The sequence below is a fragment of the Nilaparvata lugens genome, chromosome 2 (genome assembly GCF_014356525.2).
Source record: "Nilaparvata lugens isolate BPH chromosome 2, ASM1435652v1, whole genome shotgun sequence".
In the NCBI taxonomy this organism is placed as follows: domain Eukaryota; kingdom Metazoa; phylum Arthropoda; class Insecta; order Hemiptera; family Delphacidae; genus Nilaparvata; species Nilaparvata lugens.
In genome coordinates, this window is record NC_052505.1 from 4,289,580 (window position 1) to 4,311,282 (window position 21,703).

General features: G+C 35.8%; 2 protein-coding genes across 4 annotated transcripts in view; one reads left to right on the forward strand and one right to left on the reverse strand.

Annotated features, from left to right (window-relative positions):
* The window catches only part of LOC111055234 (protein misato homolog 1), a 47,585-nt gene extending 32,773 nt beyond the window's left edge, over window positions 1-14,812 (forward strand). The window contains exons 8-9 of the mRNA XM_039419966.1: window positions 7,607-7,839; window positions 13,465-14,812. Of these exons, the coding sequence (XP_039275900.1) occupies window positions 7,607-7,839; window positions 13,465-13,673 (442 nt within the window). The 3' untranslated portion in view covers window positions 13,674-14,812. The remainder of the gene's footprint in view (window positions 1-7,606; window positions 7,840-13,464) is intronic.
* The window catches only part of LOC111055228 (N-acetylneuraminate lyase B), a 50,148-nt gene continuing 42,123 nt past the window's right edge, over window positions 13,679-21,703 (reverse strand). For 2 of the 3 annotated variants that reach the window (XM_022342393.2, XM_022342396.2), the window contains exon 8: window positions 15,985-16,919. In XM_022342393.2, coding sequence (XP_022198085.2) covers window positions 16,753-16,919 — 167 coding nt within the window. In that variant the 3' untranslated portion in view covers window positions 15,985-16,752. Of the gene's footprint in view, window positions 13,716-15,984; window positions 16,920-21,703 lie in introns of those variants that run through there. The other variant, XM_039420375.1, reaches the window with a different exon arrangement.

Sequence of the window (21,703 nt, forward strand, 5' to 3'; positions counted from 1 at the left end):
GGGATGAGCAATTCCCCAAGCGATGGAATTGCCAATCAGATTTTACTTTCCTTGCCCTATTACCATAGGTAAGGAAAGTATTGCTTTCCGAAAAAAATTAAGGTACCCCAATTTCTAAATTTCTATATGTTTCAAGGTCCCCTGAGTCCAAAAAACTGGTTTTTGGGTATTGGTCTATGTGTGTGTGTGTGTATGTGTATGAGTGTATGTGCGTCTGTGTACACGATATCTCATCTCTCAATTAACGGAATGACTTGAAATTTGGAACTTAAGGTCCTTTCACTATAAGGATCCGACACGAACAATTTCGATCAAATGCAATTCAAGATGGCGGCTAAAATGGCGGAAATGTTGTCAAAAACAGGGTTTTTCGTGATTTTCTCGGAAACGGCTCCAACGATTTTGATCAAATCCATACCTAAAATAGTCATCGATAAGCTCTATCAACTACCACAAGTCCCATATCTGTGAAAATTTCAGGAGCTCCGCCCCATCAATGCAGATAGATTCCCAATTATCAGGCTTCAGATACAATTGAAACAAAAAAAAATCAAGTGGAGTAGATTGAGCATGAAAATCTCTACAATTAATGTTCAGTAACATTTCCACCTAAAATTGAAAATAAGCTTTAAATTCGAGAAAATGTGATTATTAAATTGCAAATTATTGTTGATTCTATTAAATCATTCACTATGAAGAGATAGCAGACCTCATGTGTGTCTCCAGCGTTATTGCCCTGTCACCAGCTGGCTCAAATCTTTGAATAGTAGACTTGAGATGCGCGGGAACACTAGCGTCAGGTGATCAATTTTCATAACGGCAAGGAAAGTTGTGTGAGTGCGCCACACCAGATTTTTTGCGTTTGGTGTTTGTTGGTTTCTAGTAAGATTTTTGTAATGTATTGTACACACTAATCATTTAGGAGAGTTCGGCTCAGGCCGTGGTGATAGAAGGAGTGTTTTCGTAGCTGCTCTGCTCAGATAAGATAAGCTTGACTGTTTCTTATTCTTCCTGTAGAGATTAATGTTATTCATTGTTTTTCGGTAGCATTTCATAACCTAGAAAGTATATTTTTAAAATTATTAACAATATTCCAATAATCTATAAATCTAAAAAATTAATTTAACTCTAATATTATTTTAACATATATCATTAGTATTTCAACTTTTTCCTTAGCCTTTACATAAGTAGCTTAAACTCTTTGATTACGTTTGACTGAACTTTTCCAATAATTATTCCTAGAAATAAATTGATCAATCTGCAATCTTCTTAACCCAGATAAATTTGCCACTTAATCGTTTTAAATATTTTTCTCCTGTAAATGTAATCTTTCTAAACTTGTCCTACCATAAACTGCGAAATTGTATCAGTAAACTAAAAACGTTGTTAAATTCTCTAGTCTCTTAAACCATTCCTTTTTCTGTTTCATGAAAAATTTTCACATCCCTTTCCACTTCCTGATTTCGTTGAGGAGAGCTTATACATGATCATAGATAATTATAATTATTGGCACACGGTTTGAAACAGATCTGAGGAATCGGCAGGCTGCTCTGTAAGGTTTTGTGAACATTGCATCCTGTTATAGTCGCTCTTGGCCCGGACCCAGACGGGGTACGAGCGATTTGAGGACAGACTGTTTCATCGAATTTTCGCCTGTGTTTACTGGAAGTTAAAGACTTGTTTTCTGTTGAAAATATTCACTAGAGCTAATTCCTCCTTTTTGACTCTTCTTTGCATTAATGCTAATATATTTTAGCGGTTCCCATTTATTCAGCATAGCTCTCATCAGATTTCCTTCTCCTTTCTAAATCATTTCCTTTTCCTTTCTAGTCATCTATGACTAGAGGCAGTTTATTAAATTGATCACTTTGTCTTAAAGTAGAATTTTCTCTTTTACAAAAATCTCTCATTCCCAATTTTTCATTACTTGATAGATTGTAGCTTTTTAATTGATCTCTATCCATTCAAACTTGTTGTCCTCTCCTTCATAAAAACCTTCTTATAGAATAATTATAATATACCGAGAAAAATATTATTTAATCTCTCATTAAAACTTCTTAAAAAATATATAAAAGAAAAATAAAATAAATCCGAGTAAATAATTTCTTTCTTATCACTAAGCATAAATATTTTCAATAATGATTTATATTTTATAATTTTTTTTCACGAATTTTCCCATTCATTTGAATTTATATTTTCTTAACGTAAGCAATAATTTTTCATCTCTTCTGATTCCGTACTGCTATTGGAATTACGGCTTTTTAATTTCCATACTAATTTCATTCTGATCTGGTTAGAGGTTTTTTTTTTGCACTTGATATGAAGCTACAAATGACGACAACTAGTACGGGAAACTTGGCGGTGATTTATAATGGATATAAATTCAGGAAATCTAGAACTACACCCCAGGGTCATATAGTTTGGCGTTGTCTGAATAAGAAGTGCATTTGTACAGTAAAAACAGATCACGCATACTTTCTAGAGTCAAATCTGACAATTATCCATAATCATCCACCGAATGCTACTGCCAATGGATCTAAGTTGTCTTTGAATGACTCAGTAGGTAGCCTGGTTACTGATAATGTCGTAGCTTTAGAAAAGTCATTCAATGACACTGCTGAAATTTTCTCGGCCATTCCCAATATGTTCAATGAATCTAAATTACATAGCACCCCGAACTTATCTGCGCCTCCTTTGAATTCTGATTTAAGCCATTCATGTGACGATCACGATGAAACTATTGTATTGTTGAGAAAAGAAAACAGTAAACTGAAGGAGGATTTAACTACACTCAAACAGCAATGGAGCGATGTAGTGGATCATTCAATCGATGTTGACAAGGAATTGATGGAGAATAAAACGTTGATAGAGCAGATGAAAATAAGCATTGAGGTTTTGGAGGCTGAGAATACTGCCTTGAGGAGCGAAAATAAATCATTCGAGATAGAGGTAAAAAATCTCCGAGGTTTCTACTCTCCTGGTGACACAGCTACTAATTACAAAGCCATTAATCCCATGATCACTGCAACAAAAAATTATTATAGTATACTAAACAATTCACTGGCTGACTCCATATCAGACGCATCATCCAACGATAATAATTGCATTGATAGCATTTCACCGAAAACAACAAAACCAATCGGAAAACCGAATAAAACAATCAAAACGATTTTTGCAGAGCAGGAACACCTGGAAGATGAACCGAGAACTGAGAAAAAAAAGCGAGTAAAAAATGAAAAAAACAAAATCCTTATCTTAGCTGATAGTCATGGACGCGATATCTGTGAAATTGTCAAAGCTCGAATCCCTAATTCTGATGTACAAGTCTTTTATAAGCCAAATGCTACGTTTGGCCAGGTGATAAATGGAGCGGACAAACAAACATCAAATTTTGGACCCAAGGACTACTTGATAGTAATGGGAGGTACAAATGACATTGACGACACTGAATCCCAAAACTTCGACCGGTTTAGAGAGAATTTGGATTACCTGATCCCTATCAGTCTAAGAACCAACTTGATTGTGACCACCATTCCTAATCGATTTGACAAACCCGAACTGAACATGGCAATAGACAGGGCAAATGATTTCATCCATAAATATATAAACACTATTGAAAGAAAGAATGTCAAAAACCTGGGAATCTGCTTCATTAATGAGAGACTAAGTAGGGGAGGTTTCACAAGGCATGGACTACACTTAAACAAGTCAGGAAAACACATTTTGTGTAACAGATTTTCAGAATTGATCAGAGATAGGGTGCCATTCAGAAATACTGCTGTAAGGGAGACTTTTTTAATGAAGTGGCTGAGAGGGGGCGCAGTGGCATGATCTCTCACCTGAGTGGTCCGCAACCCAGGGACACATCAAGTAGCTTGAAGAAGGATATTCCTTATCTGCTACATATCAATATCCGTGGAATGAGAAGCAATAGAAATGATCTGCAAGTCTTCCTTTCTGAATTCCACACACTCATTCCCGTAATATGTCTTAATGAACACTGGTTGAACACTTCAAATGTCAGCCTACTTAACTCGATTCCTGGTTTCTCTTGTGCTGATAGTTTCTCTAGGGCAGTAGATAATCATGGCGGCTCAGCAATCCTCGTGAGAAATGATGTTAAATATAAAGTTAGAGGTGATTTACATGTATTTAATAAAGAAAAGGTATTTGAGGCATCGTGCATTGAGCTTACCAGACCTAAGGTACTAATAATATCCCTCTATAGGATCCCCAGACAAGAGCATGTAGGAGAATTTTTTGAAATACTTGACTCTTTCCTCCATCACATCGGTGTTGGAGTCAGGTATGAAAACGTCTTTTTTGCAGCGGACTTCAATGTGGACTTGCTTGGTGACAGCGATGATGCTAAAACTTTGGTTGACATTTTTGCATCATATGCCTTATCCCCCAATTTCATCACCCCAACCAGAGTAACATCAATTTCTGCTACCTGCATCGACAATATCTTTTCTAAAAATGATGTGGAAGTCAGCAACGGAATTGTCCTCAGCATGGGGTTCTCTGACCATAAGGGGTTGTTTTTACCCATGTCAGAGAGAGTCACACCTGAGTCAAAAGTTCGAAAAAGTGTGAAAATGAGAAACTTCTCTATTAACAACTTCAAGGTATTCAGAGACAAGCTCTCTGTTGTAAATTGGGATTTCAATGAGTCTCTCACAGTCAATGAGAACTTTGATTGCTTTCTAGGAAAATTCCTGCCTATATTCAATGAAACATTCTGTGCCATTCCTATAAAACAAAATAATAGAAAGGGTTGGATTACTGCTGGAATTGTAACGTCAAGTAGGAAGAAAAGAGAATTACATAAACTGTACATGGAAACACAGGATCAAAACTTTAAAAATTATTACAGATCGTATAATAGAATATTCAAAAGTGTCATTAAACTTGCCAAAAGGAAATATCATGAAAAGTACTTAGAGATAGCCAACAACAAAGTAAAGGCCGCATGGGACATAGTGAAATTTGAGCTAGGTAAGCACAAGAATAAAGCAAGTATAATCCCATCCAGAGCAAGAATCAATCCTAGTTCAGTAGCAGAGGATTTTAACAGTTTTTTCATCGATGTTCCAAACCGTGTTGGAAGTACTCACAATCTGCTTGCTTCAACAAGAAACGTGGTAGGTAACTGCAGCTCTAGGATGAGATTTAAACTTCTTAGTCCCAAGCAAGTGGAGGTGCTCATTAAATCGCTTAAAAATAAAAATTCAGCTGGATGGGATGAAATTCCAGTGAAAGTTTTCAGGATGGTTGCTGATATATTGTCTGAACCCTTGTCCAGGATCCTCAACCAGTCTTTTACTGTTGGCGAGTTCCCTCATAAAATGAAGTATGCACTGGTAAGACCTATTTTCAAGAAAGATGACAAAGAGGACTTGAACAATTACAGACCCATTGCCATCCTCACAGCCTTTTCCAAACTTTTTGAGAAGGCAGCTAATGAACAAATTCTTCATTTTATGAGAGTGAATAATATAGTCTCAAAAACACAATTTGGCTTCTTAAGGGGACTTGATACAGAAGCAGCTCTAATAAAATTTTTCAATACTGTGTCGGCAAGTTTAGACGCCTCCCAGCAGGTGTGTGGAGTGCTATGCGATCTGTCAAAAGCATTCGATTGCGTAAATCATGATATTCTTGTTGAAAAGTTGAGAAAATATGGCATTCGGGGAAGGGAACTGTGGTGGTTCAATTCGTTTTTGAAAGAGAGGATGCAGGCCACCCTAATAAACCATGACAATAAAAATTATCAATCAAAATGGGCTGTAATCAATGCTGGTGTACCACAGGGCTCCATCCTTGGTCCCACATTATTTATTATATACGTAAATGATCTGTCATCTTGCTCTACTAAGCCACTTATTCAGTATGCCGATGACACATCATCTATTATCACTAATTCAAGTTTGAGAGCTGTAGTCACCCAAACACAGGAAGAGCTACTGAATATCAAGAAATGGTTTGCTGCAAATGGTCTGTCTATGAACTCAAGTAAGACCAAGTTCATTACCTTCCAACCCCCCCATTTTGCATCCAGAAACTTTAATGAGTTGGCCGATTTGAGTGTACCCCAGCAGAGCGTTGCTGTTGATCTTCTAGGAGTAACACTAGATAGTAGATTGGACTGGTCAGTACACACTCAAAAAATATGCTCCAGGGTTAACTCGGCTATTTTCTCTCTGCGAGTGCTCAAAAACACATTGAGCTTCAAAGCCCTAATGGTGGTATATTACGGTTATCTTTTTCCTTTCCTCAAGTATGGCATAACCCTTTGGGGAAGATCAAAATTCTTCATCCAAGTATTTAGATCTCAGAAAAAAGCATTAAGAGTTATTTTTGGTAAGCCCCCCCAATATCCCTGTCGAGAACTATTCCTGAGTAGCAGGATACTTACACTGCCGTCACTGTATATCTTGGAGATCTGTTCATACGTTCACAAAAACCTACCAAACTTCACCCGCAATAATGAAATCCACAGTTACAATACAAGGCACTCAGCCTCCCTATCAGTGGCTGCTCATAGAACCGCCATGTTTGAAAAATCTCCGCAATATATGGGCCCAAAAATATATAATAGATTACCTCAGGATATTAGAGACATGGCGGACTTACGAAGATTCAGAGGAATGTTAAAGAGGTTGTTACTTGAAAGGCCATACTATTCTGTGGATGAGTTTCTGCAGGAGTGATATATTATTGTTCCTTGTCTTTGATTCTTCCCAGGTCCTTGTACATAGGTAATCTTGACTAACTGCGTTTTTATATATACTGTATGTATATGTGTATGTATGTATGTATATGTATATATATATATATATATATATGTATATATGTGTATGTATGTATATATATATATATATATTCATTAATATTTCATGTGACTATTGTATCATTACAGTATTTTAATGTATCATGATATGTGTTGAGAACCTCCTTTAGGTTGCTCTTTTTGACTTATCCCCAGTCTGATTATTCAGATGTTTGGGATGAAATAAAAATAATAATAAAAATAATAATCAACAACTGATACTGGCAATCAGAGCTGATGGAGCAATTCCGAAACGAGCTTCTATTGTGAGGTCAAAGTTATACTGGCAGTGGAGAAAGATAGGAGAATAGCATTACCGATGTCCTGCCTTGCCACTGCCCTACTAGGAGATAGCTGATACCGATATTATCTGATATAATATTCCTACAAACAAGAATGAACAGTTGATATTACATCAGATATACCAGTATCAGCTATCCTCCATAGAAGGCATTAACAAGGCAGAAAATCGGCAACGTTGTTCTCCTATCTTTCTGTATTTCCCATTACTTTTTTATTTATTCACACATTGAGCTCTCTCAGGAGCTCAGTTGACACCGTCAATCAATCCCCTCGAAAGTGGTTTTAAAAGGAGCTCAGTTGACGGGGAGCTTGGTTGACGCGTTCCCGTATTGATGATGGTACCTGATTTGAACATGCTCAAATGTCGTGAACAAGCTTGGTGAAAACGAACATAAACGGTTTTCCTGAAAAATCTTTTGAATGGAAGATTAATTCTCAAGATGTATATTACAGTATTATTTCAATTTTCAGTAAACTACCAGATGGGGCTGACCCCAGCAACCCAGCCTATCAGTGTCGCACAGTGGAGGAAATGCTGAGTCTGTTCATATCGTTCTCAAACCAGGACCACAGTGCCAGGACAAGGGTGACGTCATGCGCAGACCCTCTGGGCACCTCAGATCCGTTCCCGCACATATTCAACGAACAGCTGATCGCATCTGACGGATCTCTCAAGGAGTATGTCGATGACTGCAGTCATACAGGTGAGCAACTTCGAATAAAATATAATTGATTATTTTAAACTAGAATGAACAGTTAATATTACAGTCCGGGTCCTGTAGCATTGCCTATCGGCGGAGTGCCACTAATAAATAAAATTCCGGAAGACTTTATTAAGGATAAAATAACAAAAACCAAATTGAGATTAATAAGATCTTGGGTAAAACAGAACTATTATTTTAAAATTGAGAATTGAGTTGGCTAAATCAACAATTTTTGGCAATATTAATTGTTAAAAATTATTAGAACTTGACAATTTTTATATTATTTTTCTGTGTATCTATATTTTGTTTATCAAGTACTTGACTATTGATAAAATTCAACATCAATAGATTATTTACCATATATCAACAGAATTGTATCATTTGTACTGCTGTTATTAGTTAAAAAATGTATTTCTTATTTTTAGAACTCGTGGCTGGAGCTCAAGGGTTCTTCTTCCAGTCACGCCAAAAACTATTGTAATTTAATGAATATTTTGTTTGTAAAAATATTTTTTGTATTTGGAAATAAATTCAATTCAATTCAATTCAGACTACAATACAACCCGTTCAAAAACATCGAACATTTTTGAGAATGTATCTTTTCATTGACCGAGCGAAGTGAGGTCTTAGATTCAAGTCGACGGTTTGGCATTTCTCTTAATGTTTGAATGTTTGAATGTTTAAATGTTTAAACGTTTAAATGTTTATATGTTGCGCATTTACGGCGAAACGCGGTAATAGATTTTCATGAAATTTGACAGGTATGATCCATTTTTAATTGCGCGTCGACGTATATACTAGGTTTTTGGAAATTTTGCATTTCAAGGAAAAGGAAAAAGGAGCCTCCTTCATACGCCAATATTAGAGTAAAAATCAGACTATAGAATTATTCATCATAAATCAGCTGACAAGTGATTACACAGATGTGTGGAGAAGCCGGTCTATTGCTGTATTTCCATAAGGTTTATAGTTTCAATCAGGTACTTGTATATGAGAATACTGCGTGAGGTCTACTGTTCACAGAACTACTAGTAAGAAAGATTCTGGTCGGACTCCCGACCATTTCAAGCAGCTGCCACTCAGCCAATTTGAGTGGGTTTGAAAGATTTATTAATTTCTAAGTGCTTGTACACTGTTAATGAATATTTTGAGACTGACTGGAGTTACGTGTGACTGTACTTCCTTTTAAATAGTATATTAGTATATTTACTAATAGTTTTTTTTAACTTGTAAACCTTTTTCATTGTCTTATGATTGTCTGACATGGTCCTTGCATTCTGGGAATACTTATGACCACGGTATTTAGATGAAAACGGTAGGGGTCATGAAGTGTGTTCGCAGTGGCCAGCCAGCTAGATTGCGTCATCGCCACCAACCGAGGTTTATAACACCCAACGTTAGTAGACAGAAGGTTGATCACTCACAGGTGTAAGATTCAAAGTGGAGGGGGGAACGCCAGCGTGACGTCACTTGTAGTAAAAATGTGATGGAGTAACCACACTGAGCATACAGTTTATTCACTGTATCTTCAAATAAATATTCGTTTATTGCCCTCAAGATTGACCTAGAACTTGAAAATTCTCCATACTTATAGCGAATGAATCTCCGCTTCTAATGATGTTGTTAAATATTCCAAGTTCATTCAACTTGTATGAATAAAATGAAGTTGAAAGTTTTTCAAGAATCTAAAAACGTGACAAGAAAAAGTTAATAAGCTGGAAAAGCGTTAGTAGACAATTTTATACTACTATAATTTCAGATTAACGCATGAAAAATATTGAAAGATTAATGCATTGCAATAAACCGATAAACCGATCCCGATAAATTTCGTTCATATAAAGGCACTGAACACATGCTGGTATCGAGCACATTTTCTACGAGAATCAAAATATCTTATCCCCGAAATTCACAAGCTGATGTATAGCCAAACTACAAAATATAAACACGACCTAGAAGATGAAGAAACCTTAAGGGTTTGAAAAGGAAAGTTAGGAGGTGGGGTTTTTGCTTTTATATGGCAAAATGCTTGTATTATTTAAATGTTTTGATAATTATTGTAAGGCAGAAACAGAAAGCTTGCATGTCAGAAAATGTTTGTGTTATATAATTTGACTATATGTCACCGTATGATTTTCAATAATGCGATATTTTGCCTACTCTGTACTACAGCCTACGTCACGGCTGCAGTTCCCCCACTCCAATTGCATTTCAACTAAAATACTATAGATGAGTGACCAACCTTCTGTCTACTAACTTTGTATAACACCTATTGGCAATTTATGAAAATTATTTGTTAAAAACAGATGATTGGATATAAAATGACGTCAGCGACACTGGAAATTTAGCACAAACATGCGTGTGACACCTACCGTCTTCTTCTATTTACCGTGCTTATGACCAATAAAATATTTATTTATTAAGCAACAGATGCTCTTTTGCATCTTCTCAATAGCAACGTGTTGCATCCGAAAAGATACACAAGGAGCTTTTTGGAAATGTATCTATCCATTAGCAACAGATGCTCTTCTGTATCTTCTCAAAAGCAACGTGTTTCATCTGAAAAGGTACACAATGAGTTTTTTTGGAAATGTATCTTTCCATAAGCAACAGATGCTCTTTTGTATCTTCTCAAAAGCAACGTGTTGCATCCGAAAAGATACAAGGAGCGTTTTGGAGTTACGTTCTTTTAGCACAACACAGCCTATCAGCTGACATTCGCTAACATGTCAAAATCTAGTTCTTTGGATGTGGTCGGAAAGAGGAGGAAATCTATACTGTACTATAATGAAGCACAGCACGGGATATGTTGACGAATCATCACGTCTGAACTACTGGACTGAACAACTTGAAATTAAGGCTGTGCAAAGGCTAAAAATAAACTTTCTACTCGTGATATTTTTCAAAGTTTTTCGATTTGTATATCATCAAGCTATCAAAATGAAACGGTTTTCGCAGGAAATCATTTTTTTCGATCATTAATTTCTGAGATATGAGCGCCTGAAGTTTTAATTTTTGGGACACAACATTTCAAATTTGGTAAGAGATAAATCCATGAGATTTACAGGATAGATTCTTCATGGTATTGTTGATCTAGTAAAACAAAATTTTTCTGAAAATATCAATTTTTGAAAAAGTTATTCAATTTACCAAAAATAACCAGAAATAACTCAACTAAAAGTTATTTTTGGTTATTTCTAGTAAATTGAATAACTATCTTAAAAATTGATATTTTGTTTTACTACATCAACAATACCATGAAGAATCTATCATCTAAATCTCATGGATTTATCTCTTACCGAATTTAAAATGTTCTGTCCCGAAAATTTAAACTTTAGGCGCTCATATCTCAAAAAATAATGATCGGGAAAAAATTTTTTCCTGAGATAACTTTTTCATTTTGATAGCTGGATGATATACAAATCAAAAAACTGTGAAAAATATCATGAGTAGAAAGTTTATTTTTAGCCTTTGCACAGCCTTAACCAACCGAGGATGGTTGAATAACCATCCTCGGTTATAGGCCCATTTTCAATTCTCCAAGATTTCATTATGTCAAGTTTTCAGTTTTAGAATAGACCCTTGCGGAGCATGGGTTACCTGTGAGTTTTCAATAAGATTTGTATTATTACTTTCCTTGCCCTATTACGTAAGGAAAGTATTGCTTTCCGAAAAAAATTAAGGTAACCCAATTTCTAAATTTCTATACGTTTCAAGGTCTCCCCTGAGTCCAAAAAAGTGGTTTTTGGGTATTGGTCTGTATGTGTGTGTGTGTGTATGAGTGTGTGCGTCTGTTTACACGATATCTCATCTCCAAATTAATGGAATGACTTGAAATTTGGAACGTAAGGTCCTTACAATATAAGGATCCGACACGAACAATTTCGATCGAATGCGATTCAAAATGGCGGCTAAAATGGCGAAAATGTAGTCAAAAACAGTGTTTTTTCGCGATTTTCTCGAAAACGGCTCCAACGATTTTGATTAAAGCTATACTTAAAATAGTCATCGATAAGCTCTATCAACTGCCACAAGTCCCATATCTGTAAAAATTTCAGGAGCTCCGCCCCATCTATGCAAAGTTTGATTTTATATTCTCAATTATCAGGCTTCAGATACAATTTAAACAAAGAATTTCGAGTGGAAAAGATTGAGCATGAGAATCTCTACAATTAATGTCTAGTAACATTTTCACCTAGAATTTTAAATATAAGCTCGAAATTCTAGAAAATGTGATAACCAATTGCAAACTGTGGCAACTGTTGATTCTATTAAATGATTCACTATGAAGAGATAGCAGACCTCGTGTGTCTCCAGCGTTATTGCCCTGTCACCAGCTGGCTCAAATCTTTGAATAGTAGACTTGAGATGCGCGGGAACACTAGCGTCACGCAATTTTCATAACGGCAAGGAAAGTTGTGTGAGTGCGCCACACCAGATTTTTTGTTTAACGTTTAAGAACTTGTTATGAGCATTCAAACTGATTGAAATTTGGCTTTGAACTTGACAAATGAACTTTTTTCAACTTTAAGCGTTCATAAAAAGTTCCAAATCTCAGAATTATAATTTCATTATTTAGTAGCATATTAACTGGGAAAGATGATCTGTTTGAATGATCAATATACTGTGTAGAAAATATCAACAATCACGAAATCTAGAATATGAAAGTTGGCAGGCTATAGTAGCCTAAATATAGCAACAAAAATTTGTTAAAATTTATTTATTACAAAATCTAGAATACATTAATAAGAACTATGTAACAATAACATTAAGAATGAATAAATATATTCAACAAAACATTTTGTTTGAATCAATTGATTATTTGAATTGTTTGTTTGAATCCAATGATCAATTTATGATTATTCCTTTGTATGATTGTAAATATGCTGTCATTAAATAAGACCGATTTTATTTCAATTGAATGATGAATATTTCACTCCTGTTTGCAAACAAGATTTCCTTAGCAAACGGTACTGTATCCAAAGATCTATTAATGATCTTTGTATTATTGTAAATATGCATTGAATTAAACCTGATTAGATTATATGAATACACAATGCGAAAAACTTAACTTATCAAACGCAACTGTATACAATGATCTATCCTTTGTTGATAGTAAATATGCCTGTTGATTAATATTCCTTTTGTAAAGATTGTATACATTTCTTTGTCTGATTGAATAAAACCTGAAGATGGAAATCACTGAGATATTTTTTTTGTTTACTTACGTGATTCTAAAATTTTGCCATATTTATTTTTATTTATAATAATAAAATAATATTTGATATAATAATATTGAACTGATGCTCACGCCCAGCGGACAGGATTTTCCTTGCTGGGTTGTTGCCTTAATGAATAGATTTTGATTTAAATAAATTTAATTTATAATTTTTGTTTTGATTGTAAGCTATGTTTTATTTTTATTTCTATGAATTTCTTGAATAATTTATTGTAAATTGTATTGATGGCAAATAAAAGAATTGAATTGAAAATTGAATTACATTTATTAAAATTAATAGCAATTATTAAAACCTGAAGATATTTCTCCTTATCAAAACCCTTGATGAAAATTATTCAGATTCTTACAAAAATGATTTGATTTGAATTAAATGACGAATTTGTTAATAGGTGTCCAAAAGAGCGCTGCCTTAGCCGGCCTGCATAGCACGGATTCTCTGGGCGAGATGCTGCAGTCTCTTCACAGAGAAACAAAGCGAATCAAGGTCAGCCGACTGCCAGGCTTCTTCGAATCGGGTCTGGAGAGTTTGGAGTGTGAAGAGAAACTGGAACAGCTGTTGTGTCTGAGTGAGTGCTACGGAGACTCCTATGACCAATGATCTATGATCCTATGATCATGGGTGACGCCTATGACCAGTGATGTATGATCTATGATCTATGCGTGAGTGTCGCCTTAGGTGCGCACAGATATACGCGCCTCGAACACGATTCGCACACGATTCGCTCCGATCATGAACGTTACGCGAGATGTTACGCAAGGGTTCGCATTGTGTTGACTTCGCTACAACCTAACCTCAAAATGTGAAACGTTCAATCCAGCTGATCGGGTGACAAAAACTAAAAAAAAAAATATTCTGACCAGGGGATTCTGGTAGCCTAATAATACATTAGGGGTATTCACAATGTTGGAGTTAGCTGGCTAAGTCGAGCTATTCGCTAACTCGCTTATGTATATCAATAAATAAATAAAAAAAAACTCCACCTATTTGCTAAGTCTGTGTTAACTCAATGCTATAGTGGTACGTTAGGAAAAAATTAACAAACGAGATAGCAGGTTTGAGTCCACTAACTCTAGCTATCTCTGTTAAAGCGGCAGCCATATGTTTATAATCTTACTTTTTAACTAACTTTGAGTTACACAAATTATCCGCTTGGATCGCTACTGCAGTTAGCTAATAGCAGATGGTTTTAGATGGGGCGTTCACAATCCAGAGTTAGCAAATAGCACTTTAGCTGGCTAAAACAACAATGGGCCCGTTCTGTGTACATGGAATGTGTTTAATTGTCCGATTCACAATTTACCAAGTAAAAAGTTCCGCGTTCCATGGGAGGAATTTTGACAGATTCTGTTCCAGAATCCTGTTCCAGTCCCAACTTTCTGCCTCACAGTTGAAGTGTGGTAAATTGTCCGACCTGGTACAGTTCCAACTATCTGAGCTCTCATTGGTCGATTGTTGTAGTCTGCTTGCTTCTCTGCAAGCTAGTCACGTGATGGAACAATTTACGATTGGAACTGGAACAATTTACTGTACACAGAACGTACACATTTTGAATACCCCTAATATGTTTATATAATAAATTGATGATAATTATTATGTTTGTTGCATTTATGCTGATGTTTTATTACAAAAAAGGTTATGTCTGTCAATGTTTTGAAAGGTGAAAGGCGTAGTGGGGAGTTTGGCTTCTTTCTTCTAAATTTTAATATGCTAGTACCTATTATTAAAAATGTTTTTTTTTTAATTTTACATTTTAATTTTGATGATCTAATAATTAATTATTAATTTTGATAATTTTATATGTTAACACAGAGATCGTAACTGATCCTACAAGACGTTAACCGCGCATGCGCAACTATTGGTTAGTTCGCCTAGGAACTTGCCAAGCTAGAGCTCTGTTACACCTCTGTTCGCGTTCCGTTCTTGCTCGACCTGCGATCATCTTGCGATCTGTTCGAGTAACGTTCGTTTGCGGAGCAGAGCGTAAGTCTGTATGCACCTTTAGACCAATCAATCAATCAATCAATATTTTACTGTCAAGAGACATAATAATGATACAAACAACGTCATTTACAGTGTAAACGGATGGCGGTTGTTTCTTCTCTTCTATAATATTTACCAAAATTATGCTATCAAATCTCTATTTGAATCCTTGATTGGTTGGGAGCTTTTAGTGGATTCGTTCATTCAAATGCACAGATTATCATAATTGTCACCTATTCTAGCAACTAGTAACTACGAGCCAGGAACTTCAATGAAAATACTTTTAAAATTTAACTTCAGGTTTATTGAACTCTCAATAGATAGAACGAATTAATAAGAGTCAGTTGGACTTTACTAAAACGCTTTAATAAAACTCACTATACTTGAACTCACACGCACAAATAATTTCCTGACTCTACTCCTACTAACTCTATAAAATTTGGTTTCCTATTCAACTAGATAAAAATTACTGATAACTGAAAACATAACAATTTGTCCCTCTGAATGGGAAATGGGCCCATCCAGAGGACCGAGGCTCGCACACCGTTACATGTTTTCCCTTCACGTCTCAATACCAACTGTGGCCTTTTCACTGAAAATTATTCCCCCTCCACGAGCGTTGAGCATAACTTCCAGTGGAAAAGCCAAAGCTGCAAAAAGGTCAATGGTCATACAATTCCCAAATACAAGAAATTGAAACTGCATTTGAAAAATGCACGAAAATTGCTTTAATTCCGATAACTAAGCAACAAATTAGCAAATTCAAACAAGACCGAGTCAATTCTCACACTAAAAACGCAGGGTTCAACATACAGTTAGAATCATAGTTCATTTCAGTTCAAAAACCTGAAAAAAATATAAGATACACAAAAACAACTACAATAATACCCAATCAATATTCACACTATTACATTACCCCCTCCCCTAAAAAAGACGATTTCACCAAAAGACTACTTTTCATTCACTCTTAATATTTGCTTCCACTCTAACACTTGACACTATTATCTGGTCGACATCAAGCCCGATCAAAATCCATGAATTTATTGCGAAATGAATTCGGCACGATCAAATCGAAGAAAACTTCTACTCGAGAACGGGAAATGAACGAAACTCTACAATGTGATCCATCAATGATTTCCCCTCTGGAAAAAAGTGTCTCATCGAACAACGTTGCTACAGGGGCTGCAGGGTGGCAGAAGCAACCCGATACACTGAAAGCTCTTTAGCCCGATCAAAATCATTGAATTGCCTCCCAACCAATGCTCAGTCCAAGTATAAACCAGCTTCTAGAAAAGACGATAAAGAGGACTCTGAAGAGGACTTAGCCACTGCCGTGTCTAATGCTATTTAAAATCACAAATAATGAAATATCTCGTGGAAAAATGCACCGAACACACGCAGAAGGTCTTGGATGAAGATTTATATAGACTACAAAAGGAAATTGAAAAAGAACAAGAGAGAGAAAAAGAATTGAAATACAGACTCAAAACTGACCCCGGACCCGTACGAGCCCCCAAATAAAATTTTACAAGTTAAATAGAATGCTGAAGTTTGTTGTTTAATAAAGTGCCTTGACTCGCCCTTTAGAATTTAGAGATCTCTCAATTCTACCCCCATTCTGGTTCGGTTACAACAGTATTCTAAACAAATAACAACTAATTATGCGACAGTAAAATGATCTATGCGTGGTTGACGCCTATGACCAGTGATCTATGCGTGGCAGCAGCTTCTTTGCACATATTTCCTTCCACAGAGCTTCGGCCGATTCTCGTGGAACTTTGTTCTGAGGTGGTCGGGCTGAGCCACAATCAATGTGCGCCGTGAACTCCATTAGTGCTTTGAGGCCTAGAGTCATTCCACCAACTGCAACAATAAAGGTTTATTTATAAAGTTTGTAACAGCTGTGCCTAGTTGAAAGTTGTGTGTATATTTTTGGCTTCAAAATTTTCTGAAATAACTTAATTTATTCAAAGTGCGGTGATATTAAGTGCAAAATTTGACTATAATTTGTTATTTTAATCATTCTAAATTCAAAATTTCTAGCTAATATATATTCTTGGACAGAACTTTGAACTTTGAATTTCCTCAGTAAAAACATAGGCCTAACCTATTTTTTCGGACAATTTCATTATTTATCAAAATTTGGGAACAGAATAGTTTTGGGCTATGCCTGTTGTTCTATCCCAATCATATTCATATGATTTGTAATTATATTAACGAACGAATAAATAAGTAAATAAATTATACAGAATGACAAGTTTGGCCGGGCTTTGAGGCTTGAAGTGATTCCATTAACTGTTACAATAGAGGCTTATTACACAGAGTCACAAGTGTGGCCGTATTAAGCGATTTTTCGGAGAAATTACACCGATTTGATTGGGTTTTGGGAATTATATCACCAATCTGTAACCATAAAAAGAGGCTTATTACACACAGCCACAAGTAGCGCAAAGTTGTTCTATCTTTCTTCACTGCCATTATAACGTGGACCTCACTCTAAATTGTCCATCAGAGTAAATTATGTCCTGTCCTGTCGTGTCGGCAAGATATCGGTATATAAACAACTAATTGCTGTATGGATTGTTGTATCATCAAAAGCTTGTCAAACATTATGAACTGATTATTATTTATTGTTTTTGAAGTGACAGATTCAAGGAACCCAAGGTTCAAAGAACCCCACACGTCAACCGAAGCTTTTTGTGTTCCCATGTAGTATGTTAGTTAGGCAATTAGTTTTTCCTTATACTAACATTCCATTCATCACCTGGTTGCAATCCTTGTCGCAATCCAGTGTGATATGCTTGGCAGTCTCTTCAGACCGATTAGTCCTCGTGACCTACGTGAGTTCCACTCCTGGCCTTCTTTGTAGGTCCTTCCGCTGAGGAAGGGGTGGCCAAGTTGCCTCTAGGGCGCCCGGCCACCCTCGAATCAGCCTCTTGACCCACATTTGTGCCTGGAGTTTCACCCATCACTGGTCTCTTGAGTTTTTTCTTTTTGCCCCTCCGAAACTTCGCAGGGTCAAAAGCCACACCTCTCCCAAGAAGTTTTGCTTAAATGGCCGCCCTTCTTTGAGCAGTGGTGAGTTTTGCCTACTCCACCCACAAACTCGTGACCTACGTGAGTTCCACTCCGGGCCTTTTTGTAGGTCATTCCGCCTTAGAGAGGGGACGCCAAACTGCCTCTAGGGCGCCCGGCCACCCTTGACTCAGCCTCTTGACCCACATTTGTGCCTGGAGTTTCACCCATCACTGGTCTCTTGAGTTTTTTCTTTTTGCCCCTCCGAAACTTCGCAGGGCCAAAAGCCTCACCTCTCCCAAGAAGTTTTGTTGAATTTACTTATTAAGACCTGACGCTATTCAAATGTATATTGTAAAGTGTACTGTGTTGAATAAAAATATTATCTTATCTTAAATGTAGTTACTGAATAAAATAGCGAATAACTCGACTTAGTTGGCTATCTCAAGGATCTTTACCTCCATTTCTGATGTGATTTTTCCGGGGATCGTTAATTACACTTATGGCTCTGTATAATAAGTCTCTAAACCAGTTTTATTGTATTATTATATTATTATTTTTCAATAAACCTATATCTTATAATAGTTTGAGGGCCTCTTCATTTCCAAATTGGATCACGCCAATTTTATTTATCACATTACATTGTGTACAAATACTTAACATGAGGAAAGGTACTACAGGCTCATGCCCAAAACTGTCCCATTTCCAATTTATACTATACTGTCCAAATCAAAATGTAGGTTATGTCACTTTTACTTTTCAAAATACAATTTACGCTCTTCAAAACTCAGATAAACTAGCAAATTTTAAATCAAATAGATACTATAAAGCTGGGTTTACACCAAAGTTATTAACAAAATGTTCACCTAATCCTTATAGATTCTATTAGATTGAACGGAACTTGACAAACACATACCTATATTCATCATGTGTACGATAATTCATGTACAATCTAATAGAGTCTAAAATCAAAAAGCACGACCCATAACTTAACTAACCGTTTTTACTTTCCTTGCCCTACTACCATAGGTAAGGAAAGTATTGCTTTCCAAAAAAAATTAAGGTACCCCAATTTCAAGTTTTCTATACGTTTCAAGGTCCCCTGAGTCCAAAAACATGATTTATGGGTGTTGGTCTGTGTGTATGTCTGTGAACACGATAACTCCATTTCCAATTAACCGATTGACTTGAAATTTTAAACTTAAGGTCCTTATACCATGAGGACACGACAATAAGAAATTCAATAGAATTCAATTCAAGATGGCGGAAAAAATGGCGGATAATTACTAAAAAACCATGTTTTTCACGGTTTTCTCGAAAACGGCTCTAACGATTTTCTTCAAATTTATACCATGCATAGCTATTTATAAGCCCTATGAACTGACATGAGTCTCATTTCTGGGAAAATTGCAGGAGCTCCATAATATTCATGAGAAAAATGGCGGATAATTACTAAAAAAACATGTTTTTCACGGTTATCTCGAAAACGGCTCTAACGATTTTCTTCAAATTTATACCATAGATAGCTATTTAAAAGCCCTATCAACTGACATGAGTCTCATTTCTAAGAAAATTGCAGAGCTCCATGATATTCTTGAGAAAAATGGCGGATAATTACTAAAAAACCATGTTTTTCACGGTTTTCTCGAAAACGGCTCTAACGATTTTCTTCAAATTTATACCATGCATAGCTATTTATAAGCCCTATGAACTGACATGAGTCTCATTTCTGGGAAAATTGCAGGAGCTCCGTAATATTCCTGAGAAGAATGAATTTTGTTAAATTTCTATCACGATATTCTCGAAAATGACAACTAAGATTCTATCCTGAAAATATCCTGAAATTTCATAATTCAAACAAAGGAAAATGTACTCTGAACACAATAACAATTGTATAATCGTAGCTATTTAGTCGCCAATCGGCATAATGTTATTCCCCTAAATTATCCTCGTTTAAGAATGAGGCTTTTAGATCAATGAGCAAGGAATGTTGTGTGAGTGTACCACACCAGATTTTTAGCTATTGAAGACATAAATAAGGTCTTTTTGACGAATGTGCAACGAAATCATGTGTTTAATTGGGCGTTTTTAGTTTTATGGAAGCTATAGTTTACTTTGACATCTGTGCAACGAAAAGTGGAGTTATGGCTTCATAAATAAGGTAAATGCCTGATTTTAACTTTATGTGACTACTCTGCAACCAGTCATTAGGCCCGTATGCAGATAATCTGTTTAAACGGAGAAATGTCAACTGTTCGTTTAAACCCCGTATGAAACACATTAGGATAAAAACAACCATATCTACAAGTAAACGTGGTTTAGCGTTAACGTAATTTCAGCATCATAATATGCACCATCTACGTTTGATGCTAAACCACGTTTACTTGTAGATATGGTTGCATTCATCATAATGTGCTTCATACGGGGTTTAAACGAACAGCTGACACTTCTCCGTTTAAACCGATCTGCATAAGGGCCTTACTGGCTATCTCAAAGATCGTGAACGCCTCTATAATGAGGTCCACGTTATAACGGCAGTGAAGAAACATAAGAGAACAACGTTGCCGATCCTTTGTCTTGTCAATGCCTTCTATAGACGGTAGCTGATACAGGTTTATTGTTGTAATATTAACTGTACATTCTCATTTTTTAAATAACCAATTATATTTTATTAAGCAAGAAACTATATTTTTTAATAATTCCATAATGAATTTTCATAATTATGATGAAATATTTTGTTAATTAATTATCAATTCTACATTGTTAAAAGACGATCTGGCAATAGAGGAAAGCGAGAAAGAGATAGCGCTATCCGCTTTGTTGAATGATAGACAAGGATAGCAATAACATTGCCAATCAAACACTGCCATTATAACGTGACCTCACTATACTGTTATCCCTGTTCTGATTTCGCAGGAAATCGCTAATCACACTAATATTATTATGATTATTATTATTATTATTAGTCGTAGAGCTCCCGAAGTGGAAGACGCTGAGTAAAATCATGATCATCGATTTTTATTAGACTTGGCGGTTTTCTTCTTCGCCCACCAGCTTTTCATTCTCTGAGAAAATGCAGCTTTTCTTTCTTCACTCCATCTTGTGCCAACTCTTGGTGCTTTTATCTCTGGAATAATTTCCCATTTGTTCACTTTTGTTTTGAAATTATTTCTATTTTTAATTTCACCATCAGTAATTCCTGCCAAAACTAGATCTTTCTTAACATTCCTAATCCATTCTCCTCCATAGGCAAGCGAAGCTACATATTTTACTATTTTTTTTTGTGATTCTATGGTCAGGGAGCCTCATGATATGACCATAGAAATTTAGACGTATTTTTCTCATGTCTGTTACAATATTTGAATGTTGCTCAACTGTGCTATTTTTCTGTAATCTATAACCATTCTCAGTTAATGGTTTTTTTATTATTTTTATAAGAATTGTCTTCATCAATTAAATCTATATCTAATAATGATTTCGACCTCCTCATTTCCAATCTCTTTTCACCTCTAAATCCTGTTCACTCATCCGAATCACTTTGGTAGTATTCACGTAATAAAGTCAGTAGACATTTTAGTAAGCAGAGTTGCCAATTCTCTGTTACCACCGCCTTCTACAGTCGATTTCTGTAA